Below are 12,998 nucleotides of genomic sequence, written 5' to 3'. Positions count from 1 at the left end.
TTCCTTGCTATAGAAGGATTATTGATTGAAGTTTCCTTTTCAATCTCTGCTACTTGACTCCAATAAGGTTTCATTTTCCTTATGGATTATGGAATGGGCGAAGCTGTAACCCAAACCCAAGCAGGCTTATTTTTGGGCCGCAGGTATCGGCCCGCTATGCTAAATCCACTAAAAGATCTTGCCAAAATTACTTTTGGGCTCAAACAGTGTGAATAAAATTTCTCAAAATCAATGGAGTTGCTCTTAGACATTTCTCCATATTTCAATTGTAATTAATTAGTCGATTATACTCATACTCATAAATTAAAGTTTTTTTTTTTTGTTCGATACAGAAAAATCAACTGAGGGGGGCATTGGGCTTTGCTCATTCAATGTGTGATATAATCCTAGAGAAGTTTTGATGGTAGAAGCACTTTGCATGTATGGTGTTTCTCTGCCAATTTGATATGTTTTATTTCTAAAAAAGGGGGAGAAATTAATGGAAATAAATCTATATGAAGAAAATCTGTGTAGAAAATCAGTTATAAGTTTATAACGACCTTGAGCATAACACAAAATAATAACTTCCATTTGGATTGTTTGTATATAACGGAATTAAAAGCCGTTGACTTTGCTGAGGGGAAAGTTTCTTTTTGTAACCCTGCCCTACCCAACCCTATGCAATGAAACTTTGTTTCAGAAGAGTCTAAACTTTGGTACAAGCAAAGCTTAGTTGAGAGAGAGAGAGAGAGAGAGAGGTCACATTCATATATTCAACATTCCCTCCCTCTTAGATATTTGGGATCTATAAATCATAACATTTTCTGTTATCTTCTTTGTGGCAGTGAAGATTGGATGCAACTATTAGTCTCCATTTCCTTGTCGTCTTTGAAAACTTTGATCTGATTTGCAGTTGATATAACAAACAGAAAGTTAGCTGCCCTAATTTATTGCTTTGTTGGGTGCATGGCTTGGTGTTGCCATATATTTAAGTGTAGGACGACGTACTAATATGTTTTCTTTCTCAAGTTTGAAGAACATATATGAAAAATCAAATCGTGGTGAATGAAAAATATCAAATCAATACACTACTAGAAATTTCCCCATTAGTCTAACCAGCTTAATTTGAATCAAACGGTTTAGTTGCTATTATATATAATAGCAACTAAACCGTTTGATTCAAATTAAGCTGGTTAGACTAATGTACTTGACAAAACTAGAACATAATCAAGCAATATATATCATGGACTAATTAAGTTAATCGATGAATATATAATAAAATCTGACCAGTCTTATTAGTAGAGGGCGCCGCAGCAAAGACCATAAATAGACCATTCGAGCTACCTATAACCATGCCAGCAAGCTAAACCCTAGAAACTAATCAGATATATAGGAGTTGGGGCTACGGCAATATGAATTATATGATCTACTAGTAACTAAAAGGCCGGTGTCGATCAGGAAAAATAAGTTAATAAATGTTTTGATTCTTTTATTATTTATTCAGGAAATCCAACTAAGGAGTAGTCTGGCTCCGAAGTATTTGTGAAGCTGAACACAACAAAGACTACTGCTTCCAGCTCGACCTTAATTGCTAGATGAGTAAATGGTATTATGGTAGCTTGCGTACTTAGTTTTAACTTTTAATTAGCTTAAGTGCTTAACTAGTGGTCTAGTGCCTTAAATTAGTGCGATTCTGTTTAACTTTGGAGGAGAGAAAGTTCTCGCTCTTCTTAATTCTATAGTCGAATATTGTGTCGAATTCATCACTGGTCGAATAAAAATTATTCTTCTCGATTCCCACAAGCTTGCATTTGATGATTCATATATAGGCAGTATAGCAAACTACCAATTTCATTTAATTTATTATTAGTTTTTCTTGGAAATTATTCTATGCACCGACGGTGTAAGTGACCCAACACTTATAAAATAATCTCAACCCTTGATATTTATTATCAACTTTATTTTTAATAAACAAAAAGTGTATTTAATGCAATCTAACCATTCATTTATATTGGTGCAAGTGCACGGCGATGCTCTGAATAATCTCTCTAGTTTTCCCCCATGTCATCTTAATTTTATAGTTGAATCAAGCGTTACAAAATCAAGGAAGAATCAAGATGGGGTTTAATCAATTAATTGATTACATTGGTTTATGTATAATGGAGGCAAGGGTAGGTAAGACATACAGAAGTTGCCGGCCCATCTACCCTCAGTATGTTAGATCGATCTAGAGAGCGAGGACATCCGCCGAATATATTTCTTGCATACATTCTTTTCTTTACATTTTGATTACTATACAAATATTGTTCGATCACAAATCGAATCACTAGTTCATTGTAAATAAGGATGATTTCTACAGAATATTAGTCAAATTCTAAGTAATTCCATATTGTATAAACAATTAATTGGACACTAGCGATAAACTTTTTTTCTTCCTGAATACTAGTGATAAACTAAATTCTAATAAATGAACGATCCAAATTATTGAATTACATATAATTAGTACAGATGGATGGAGTTCCGGTACCTATACATGTGTGCTACGTTTTTAGAGAGGTGACAATTGATAGTTAAAGGTCCAACAATAGAAATTTTACAATACACATACACGCATGATCTAACGGTGTGAGTCGATCATGAATAGTATTTTTACTGTTTACTACAGAATCTTTCACACCATTAGATCATGCATGTATGGCATATACATTGAAGTATGGCAATCTGAATACATGCTTGTTAGGAGTACTGTCAATAAGCATACTTCCCAAAACATAGGTTTATTTAAGTTACTGTTCAAAAATTGAAATGGAATCCCAACTACCCTCAAGCTCTGTTCCCATCACTGTCCCTGTCTTATCTAGTCTGTCTCCCTCGAATACGTTGGCTCACAAACACATGGATGCATCTGAAGGTCAATGTTAGGTACCACATGCATATACTGCTTCACCGGTACAAAATGCATGCGGAGCTCGAAAGCAGAATATCGGTTTTCTTGAACTTCGCTAGCTGCTACCTCTAGTTTCTATTACACTTCTATAAATCGAACTGTCTTCATCACCATTTCTATTCCATTTCTTCAGCTTCCATAACCACTCTGCAGTTTCTATCAAATTCTTCTCTATATATATGATCGGAACGGCGGGCTTTAGTTACGACCATATCAGATGATGATCAGATGGGAAATGTATATATCAGTGAGTGAATTTCCATGCTAACCTTGTCAAATGAACAGTTTCTTGCTGTTAGTTATATCTCTGTCTCGTTGTCTGTTCGACCTTGAACCTTCAACGTATTAATTCTATCTATATCTCAAGTTTCTCACAGCCTTCGGATCATCTAGAATTCTTGATTCAATTAGCTGCATTTTTCTTAGCATATCGATATTTAGTATAAAGATTTTAATGACAAATTAGTTCTGCATATATATATGGCTGGAATTAAGGGAAAAATAGTTTCGATGTTTGTTAGTCATGATCATGGCTAGAACTCTAAATTGAAATTAATCATAATAACGAATCGTAATTAGCAATTATTAGCAGGTAATAACCAAATAAAATAAGGGTCAAGGTCAATCAGACAACCAAGTTGAGGTATTCGTAAGAACTGCTTGCTTGACGAGGCTTTGTATGGACATCAACATTGTCATCATTTGTTGCACAAACCTCGCTAATCAACCATATATATATTCAACCTCTTGCTGGTATAGTGGTCTCTCTCTCTCTCTGCATTTGACATATTGCCTTCACATCCACACTACATGAATAATAACATCAAAAATTTCCAATTGAGATTGATATCCAGACGGACATGATGAGAAATCAAGAGAAGCAGCTGTGGTTCAAAGAGTAGTTGGTTACCCTTGGTAACGTGTAGTGATCAGAGAGATGATTAGATGAATATAGCTGGCATATGCAAATACAGTCAGAAGTTTTTGGGTTCACCCAAATAATTCGGTTTTGTGTATATATTTTATATTCTAAAAATAAATGTATAGATAATAAATAAATAAGTTATTTCTCATAAAATTCATTAAATTTGATACATTTGTGTATTAATATAGGGTCTCGGCCCAATTTATTATGGAATCACATTGATATGACTAGTATTTTTGTATGAGAAAATTTTACAAACGGTACCCCAAATAAAAGTCATTCATCATTTTAGTACATCAATTTCAAAAACTCTCATATTAGTACCTCAACATTAAAACTTGAACCACTTTTAGTACATACTGTCTATGACGGCGTCAACTCCATTATCACGTAAACTATTTCATGGGCAATTTCATCTTTTCATCTTCTTAGTTTTTCTTTTTCCTTTTTTCTTTGGCAATATTTTTTTTTCTTTTTTCCTCTTCTTCCCCTCCTAGTCTCGCAAAACACACATCCTAGCTCTCTCTCTTTCTCTCCCCCCATCCATGTCACCAAAAACCCAGAAAATAGAACAACTATTTCAAATCAAAGAAACAAAAATTGATGGGGGCTACAATTTTGGATTGAATTGAATTGATTTCCTGATCTCACAAAACTCTCTCTCCCCCCATCCATGCCACCAAAACTCCAGAAAGTAGAACAGCAATTTCAAACCAAAAATTTATAGGGGCTACAATTTTGGATTGAATTGAATAATTTGAATTTTTCGGGGTTAAAGTTGATGGAATTATGGAGAAGTTTCTTTCAATTACATAGGTGAGGGAGGGTTGGTATGGTGTTCTTGGAGTTTTGATGGTGAGAGAATTTTTTTTTTTTTTTTGGGTATGAGAGTTATGTTATATCTCCTTTAAGAAGAATCCTTCCTAGTGTCTTTCTGGTATTCTTCTTGATGCTCACCTCTTCAGCGTCATTTAGAACTAAATTCATGTACTTATCAAAATCAATGATTCAGCCTTCAATCTTAACGTCTTTCTATTCAAGGAGCCAAATATGAATTCAAGCTTTACTCTAGAGGAACCTGAAAATCAAGTAAAGGGCTAGGTCATGATCGATCATCTGAACTTTGGTGCTCGCCATGGTTGCAAAGGTTCCAAGGGTTCTGGGTCGCACAGAGAGGGGGGGGGGGGGTTTACAGCAAGACGTTGACGGACTGTAGTAGCAAAGCAATTCCTGAAAGAAGAAGAGCGATACAAAGTTAGTATGTGGGAGGGTTTTTTTTTTTTTGTCTGATAGTTTGTGGGAGTTAAGAAATTAGTTTTTTTTTTTTTGATTGAAAAGAAATTAGTTTTTGAGTTGAACAAAAAAAATTGAGTTAAAATGTGGAGAAACGAAATTATCCTTTGGTAAATAAAGGTTTGACATCATTATAAACGACGGGTACTAAAAGTGGTTTGAGTTTTAATGTTGGGTTACCAGTATGATAGTTTTTGAAATTGATGTACCAAAGTGATGAATGACTTTTATTTAGGGTACTCTATGTACAATTTTCTCTTTTCGTATGCAACTGACTTGGTTACTAAAAATATTTTTTTTTAAATTTATTATTTTAAAATTTACAGTTAAACAAATTTGTTCAATCATTTTGACTTATGTAATGTGCTATATGATTATATGTCCACATTAGTAGGTTTACTTGGAATATGATTATGTAGCTAATTTTGATGTCACGTTTACTTAGTAGCAGTTAAATATCACATCAGTTATTTTTTATACTTGTTTGCTATGCATACAAATTAAATTGGCACCATATATGACAGACTTTATACATGTTCATTTTAGAAAAAATTAATAATTTTTCATACACATAAAACTAACCACGTATGATCTACAACGAACAACTTTATAATATACATTTAATCATTTATCATACATGAAAAGTTATTTACCACCAATAGATATTACTTTGGTCATCCTACAACATGTATCGAGGTCTTTTAAAATTTTTGTACAACAAAAACCAAACCATCTAATTATCTCACAAATGTTACATTTTTATTTAAGAGTAAAATCAACAATACAATTTTTACATTATATTTTGAGCAAATTAACCATGTATCATCTACATTGATCAACTTTTGAACATGTGCTCAACATGCATGCATGGTGGCTCAAGAAACCCTAGGGTTTAGCAGAGTGCGGCAGCTGAAGCTTCTCCGGTAGGGCTTCTTCTGCGGGTCAGGGCAACCTAAGGCGTGGTCAGTCGGTCCGATTTTAGATCGAAGGCGGACCGGTGTCTTGACGCTGGTAATTTTAGTGGTGTCGAGGAGAAGAGTTGATATGTGAGTTTGGTGTCATCAATGTGAGACAGATCAAAGTTGTGCAAGTCCGGAAGAGTTTTCTACTAGATTCCAGCTTGTACTGATTGCAGGGGATAAGGTTCTTTTCCTGGTTCAAGCTAGGTTTTGTTGTCAGCTTGGATTCTTGTTCGCATAACAAAGAAGCGGGATCAAACTTGATGGTGATGCTGTGCTGGAGAGGCCGGCCGCCGTAAACTTGGCTTTGGCAACAATGGATTGGCAGAGGCAAACTAAGGCTTCTGCTCACTTTGCTCAGGATTGGGCCTGGGCTCAAATTTGGGTTGTTGGGCCCTGTGTTGTGGGCTAGTAGGGGGTGTCTTGCCACCCTCATTTATTACTTAGTGATGAGGGTGGGCCTAGCCTAAGAGGTGGAATTTCTTGGGCATTTGGGTTGATAGATGGTCCACAACCAATCGTTTTCGGATCAAGACTGTTACGCGAGTTGGTAATTGTCTAGAATAAGATAGGTGTTTTTTCTTTTTTCTTTCTCAAGCGGCTTATGAATAGACTTGTAAATGGACCGGATTTAGAGCGGATCGACCTCAATCCAAATCCGTTTACTAATAAAAAAATTCAACCCGAACTCGCTCCGTTAACCTGGCGAATTGTTGATAGCTCGATCCAAATCTGTATCCGCCGGATTAATGGATACCGGATCCGCTAATCCGATCCGTTTATAATTTCAAATATTTTTAAATTTTAAATATTAATATTAAATTTATATTATGATACCTCATAAAATATTAATAAAATATTAAAACAACATGAAGAGAGACGTCAGGAGATGTGTATGAGATTAATTGTGCTTCTACAACCTTCTTAGCTTTTTGGTAAACTAAATAAAGCCTTTATCAATAATGTTTATTGGGTGATGGATTGATGGACTCTTTTTACAAAGACCGTCCCTTATGTTTTTGTAAAAAAATTGAATTAAGAAATTCTCAATATTTTATATTTTTCAAAAAATAATAATGTATTAATAAAAAATAATATTTTATTATTATGAAAACTGATCAGATTGACCTAAATCCATATTTGATCCATTAAATAAACCGGTTAACGGATTCAGATCATTAACGGATCAACAAATCAAAAATTTCAATCCAAACCCGTCCAATAGCCACGGATCTGGAGCGGGTCCGGATCAAAATCCGGTCTATTTACAAGTCTACTTATGAATAAGGAGATGATTCTATTTGTTTACCAGGAAGTGGTTGCTTTCTTTTGGTACCGCAATTGCTCCTGGCCAAATGAGATGTTAGCTAGTCAATTATTTTTCCCTAGAAGAGACATAGTTTATTTGTTTATAAGTTCGTTAATTATAGCGAGCTTATCATTGACTTGTAATAAGAGTCTGTTTTTCTTAGAAAAAAGTTTCCGAATTTTTTTGTCGGCTATCTTGTTGTAAGTACAGTTAATAAGTTATACTCTAGACATTGGCAATTTGCCAGCTATTGATCTTAATGCTATTAATTTCTATTCAAAAAAAAAATTTGTTCAATCATTTTGACTTATGTAACGTGCTATATGATTATATGTCCACATGTGTAGGTTTACTTGTAATATGATTATGTAGCTAACTTTGATGTCACCTTTACTTAAATGTCACATCAATTATTTTTGATATGTGTTTGCTATGCATACAAATTAAATTGGCACTATATATGATAGACTTTATAGATGTCCATTTTCGAAAAGATTACTAATTTTTCATGCTTACTGAGCAAAATTAACCACGTATGATCTACAACAAACAACTTTATGATATACGTTCACCATACATGAAAAGTTATATACCACCAGTAGATATTACTTTGGTCATCCTACAACATGTATCGAGGTCTTTTAAATTTTTTCTAAGACAAAAATCAAACCATCTAATTATCTCACAAAATGGTACCTTTTTACTTAAGAGTAAAATCAACAATACAGTTTTTAAATTATATTTTGAGCAAATTAACCATGTATCATCTACATTGATCAACGTTTGAACATGTGGTCAACATGCATGCATGGTGGTTGATTAATTACAATAATAGGTATCACTAGTGTCTATGTTTCACTCGAGAAAAAATCACCAAACAAGCATACCGACACCGTGAAAAGTCGACCACGTATGATATATTTATGATCAACTTTTTAACACATGCACAACATGCATGGATAGTAGATTAATTAGTACTATAATTAGAACCCGATGGGCACCTTTTAGATTATTGTTCCGACGTTTCTCCTCTGTAGAATGTTCGCATACACCGAGAGATTGTAATAGGGTGGCACATGAGCTCTCCAAATATGCAGTGAAAAACATGCAGTCTTGTACCTGGACGGGAAACTTCCCAACCTGGTTACTTGAAATTGTAGAGGCTGACTTGGTCGCATAGTTTTTTGCTTGTATTTAGTTGCTAATTGTCATCCTGATGTATCATGTTTCTATCCAATAAATGGTTCTTTATTCTAAAAAAAAAAAACGTTACGAGTGTCCACATTTCACTAGAGAAAAAATCTTTAAACTCGCATGTCGACAGTGAAAAATGGACCATGTATAATATATTTATGATCCACTTTTTGACATATACTCAACATGCATGGACATTAGCTTAATTAATACCATAATAGAAATTACGAGTGTATATTTCACTAGAGAAAAAACCACCAAACTCGCATACTAATATTGTGAAAAATTGACTTTTTGACATATGCTCAACGTGCAGGGAGTAAATTAACCAATACCATAACGGACAATTCGAGTGTCCAAATTTCACTCGAGGAAAAACAACGCAAAATCACGTATTGACACTGAAAAGTCGACCACGTACGATATATTATCAATTTTTTGACATATGTTCACCATGCATGTAGAATTACTCATTAAAGCAGTAGACGTTACAACTGACCATCTTTATTGTCAAATTTAACTCAGATTATGCATTTGGTGGTATGTATTGTATTTTTCTAATCTTTTTTCACGTAAAACCAAAATCGCCCAGTTTTTTTAAGACCCTTTTTCACATAAAACCAAAATCGCCCATTTTTTCTTTAGATTTCGAACAATATCAACCGGTGTGCGATCTATAGCTTTGTGGATTTATACTTGGGTAAGATTTTTATGTGCTTTCTTGATTTGTTAATCATGAAAACTATATCCTAATTACTTGTTGAATTAATTAGTTGGATTTTGGATTTTTAATGTGATATGTATCAGATATGGAAAACTTATTATTTTTCAATGAGCTCTCTGCAAAGGATCTGGTCTCTTAAGCTTTTCTTTTGCTACGTACTGATAAGCGATGTTCTGAAGCTAGCGACTTGTAGAACAGTCTGATACATTTTCACAGCCAAGCATTTGCAACTTCCCTCCTCCTTTTGTTTCATTCTTTTCCTTCCTTCCTTTTGTGTGTGTTTGAGTGTGCGCGCGCGCTTGTTATTAGTAGTCTGTAACAAGTTATGCTTGGAATCCTGAAGCTGTGAAGCATTTATATATCTAGACATTCAAAACTTGAAACAGATTATATAGAAAACAAGGAAAGGTGACAGTACCTCTGAGTACTGATCAGGCAGGTTAAGTTTTTAACCCCCAACCCAGAGTCACTACACGATGATTACAGGCTTTAAGCACACTCTAATAAACACGCTAATTATTAATTAACAAGCTAGGCTAGCTGATCTCCTCCTTTATTGCTACTATAGTTTAGCTAGCTTCGCACCACCGGAGCATCTGTAGTACGCCAACGCTCAACGCCTCCGGTTGGCCGGCTCCTTCTGTGAATTAAAATACACGGTGGACACGGGCAGGCCTAGGTCAAGCTGCGCTGCGAAATAGCGAGTGTTGAAATGGGCTCGAGTCGGGGGTTGATCCACGAGTCCCATAGGCACCTTCTGCTGAAACAGCACCAAAATGTAACGGTGAATTCCCACCGGTGGCCTTGGTCCGACGTAGGGCAGTATCTCTTTTCCTGCAACAAAAACAATAACAAATAGTCAGCTACTTTCATGTGAGTATATTATTATTGTTAATTAAAATGAAGCTTAATATGAATCATAAACAGCTTGGCAATGAAGCCCTTCCAAAATCCAGTGTCGTGCACGTGGAAGTGAGAAGGGTACATGGACATGGAGACCTTGGCATCTGGCAAATACGTGTCAATAGCAACCTAGCTCATCTATGGATAAGCCACGTGTTGCCACCATGTAATTAGTAGAAACAAACAAACCCTATATGTGAAGAAAATTAATTCATGCAGGTTAAAGGATTTTGTTTGTTGTGTAAACCCCAAACCCATCTTTTTTTCGGTAAAATAAACCTGAAAGTTTGCGGCTCAATGACATATGTTTATGAGGTATAAGAGGTATATCAGAGTATTTTTGGACAATATATATTACATACACGAGGACATGAGTGATGTGATGCAACACTGAAGATCTTTACAAGTCTGAAAACATCAGAGTTAGGCATGCATGTTTAATTCTCGCCTGAAACCTGAAAGATTCTTCTCTGAGACCCGAATACAATGTTTTTGCACAGACTTCAACATATACATACAAACATCCCTGAAAATCCATGCATGTAAAGTTGAATGAATCACCTCTAATAGGATTTGTTCCTCCAGGAATATCAGCCATGATCCTGAAATCACAAACAATGTCGACCCTGAGGTTTTGTGCACAAGAAAAAGAAAATTCAACACCAAAAATCCATGCAACCATAACAACAAGAAGAAAAAGAAGCGGACCAATGAACCCATTCTCGCATGCTAGGCTCACTTGGACTGGGAGCATCGGGATCAGTCATGACCTGCAAGCATGATCAACCATCTCATAAGGTACCGGATCATCCAGAAATCTAAAGATGTTAAAATATCACACATGCATGCAAAGGGTTAAACAAGGCAAACCAGGGTGTAAAGCTCGCCGGGGTGACCGGAGAAGGTCACTTTCGGAGGGCTAACGGCGATGGAGGGTTTGATGTCACAGCCATTGGTGACGTGCTTTGAACCAAAGTAAACAGACATGTTCACAGTCGGGACAAACATGTCGACCACATCGCCGATCACGCGGCCGACGACCAAAGGATCAACGGAGGCGGCCATGGTATCGGAGAAAACGAAAACAGAGTGAAGAAAATGAAGAGCAAGAAGCAGCTGATCAAGCATGCAAAGCTTAAACAAGTTCTGAAATTGTGTGCAGAGAGCAGAGGAGCGGGTAGGGTTTTATATAGGAGTGTAAAAGTGAAATAGGCCCTGTCCTCTGGTGCATGCATAGGCCATCAGAAAGCTCAGACCTACACGTGGACCTCCATCTGAGAGGTAAAACCACCATCCCTTGGTTTCCTTCATCCAAATGGCGCGATCAGGACCGTCGATCACAGGCAAGCACCTTACACATGTATCAGCCAACAGTAAATACTCCCAGGCCTTCATGCAACCACAAGATAAGCTTGAAAACAAGTCGCGACAAACCAGCTGCATGGAGCCCACAGGAAAAATGAGGGGTTTGGTGAGGCGGGTACAGGTTGTAAATGTGAGCAGGAGTGCAGGAGATCAGAGCCTTGGTTTGTAACTCTCACTCTTTTTTCAAGGAAAAGAAAAGGTAGAAAAAAAATCTAACTGGCTGTGCTTTTGTCCTTGTTTTAATGGAAGCCTTGGCTTTTCTAAAGGTGGTTTAGTAAACTACAAAGACTTGCGTCAGCATGACCCACCGGTAAAGATTCTCTGTGAAAATGTTCTGATGTGCTTAGTTGTGTGTGTGAAGAGGACCAGAGTCCCCAGTCCCCAGTTTGTTCTGCCAACAGGGCCCAATAAGGTCCCATAAACACCAATAGGACCATGTCACATATTGGGCTGGACCGAATTCAGTGGAGCTGCAAGTTTCTATGCCGACACCTAATAAGTGATCACAGTACTTGATATTTGTGGCCAATTTTTTACTAAAATAAATAATAAAAAACTGCACTTGATGTTAATCAGCCGTCCGATCCTGTTGGTACAAGTGTAAGTTGGTGCTTTGAAATATTTCCAATTAAAGAAATCAAGAGTTGCTCTAAATACACCTTAGAAATAGCCAAGTAGTTATAGTTCTTTTTAAATGTAATGCACTTGTAGTTCTTTGGGCTAGGATTTACGACCAATTGTACCTGCAAAATAGAAATAGGGAGGTGGTTTTTTTAAGAAAAAAGAAAAGGTGAAAACCCGAGGTGGCGAAAAAGCTCCAATTTCCTCTATTTCAATATTCTTTTCTTCTTAGTTTCGTTTTTTCAATTTTCGACTTTTGAATGTGAATATTTGAAATTAAGACGGGAATGGCAAAAAACTATATTCTCAAGTGTATACCCTCCAATCAACACACATGAGTGACATGACCTATGGATCGGTCAAATTCGGATTTTGCGTTTTTGGAAGCTAGCCCAAACACTCACATCCAAATCCCCTTCAAGTGATAAAAAAGATGTTGCTCGCGGCGTCGCGGGCTTGCCAGATTTATGATCTCCCGGTAAATGAGTTATTGAATTGGGCCGCATGGCTCACGGAGTCCTTGATGCCCCCCGATTATCAATGAAATATTGTAATACAGTTTAGGGTATAGGGTGACACATCTCCAACCACACTGCCAATATGGGAGACTGGGAGTCATTTTCACCCTAAAGCTTTGCAGGCTTTGCAATTAAGACCATAATGCTTCAAACATTCCAGAGGCAGGACATGTATGACACTCTGCTACTCTTGCAGAAACACACACAAACCATCCCTTTATGTTTAATGTATGAAGCTCCATCTGCACCACTCTGCCTCCA

General features: G+C 36.4%; 1 protein-coding gene, 1 long non-coding RNA gene and 1 pseudogene across 2 annotated transcripts; 1 reads left to right on the top strand and 2 right to left on the bottom strand.

Annotated features, from left to right (window-relative positions):
- On the bottom strand, window positions 1-4,988 carry LOC112179792 (annotated as a pseudogene).
- Window positions 2,961-4,272, top strand: LOC121050824. Its single transcript, XR_005804097.1, has 2 exons — window positions 2,961-3,173; window positions 3,519-4,272. It is a non-coding gene; the product is annotated as an uncharacterized LOC121050824 (long non-coding RNA).
- A 4,955-nt stretch (window positions 4,989-9,943) lies between the features above and the next one.
- Window positions 9,944-11,309, bottom strand: LOC112175889 (protein MOTHER of FT and TFL1). The gene is made up of 4 exons (XM_024313630.2): window positions 11,104-11,309; window positions 10,942-11,003; window positions 10,795-10,835; window positions 9,944-10,164 (listed from the first exon to the last, which is right to left on the bottom strand). Exons 1-4 carry the CDS (start codon window positions 11,296-11,298, stop codon window positions 9,944-9,946), a joined length of 519 nt encoding a protein of 172 aa, XP_024169398.1. The 5' UTR covers window positions 11,299-11,309.
- Window positions 11,310-12,998: the final 1,689 nt, after the last annotated feature.

This window comes from Rosa chinensis, chromosome 7 (genome assembly GCF_002994745.2).
Source record: "Rosa chinensis cultivar Old Blush chromosome 7, RchiOBHm-V2, whole genome shotgun sequence".
In the NCBI taxonomy this organism is placed as follows: Eukaryota; Viridiplantae; Streptophyta; class Magnoliopsida; order Rosales; family Rosaceae; genus Rosa; species Rosa chinensis.
This window is presented reverse-complemented; position numbering and strand designations above follow the sequence as displayed.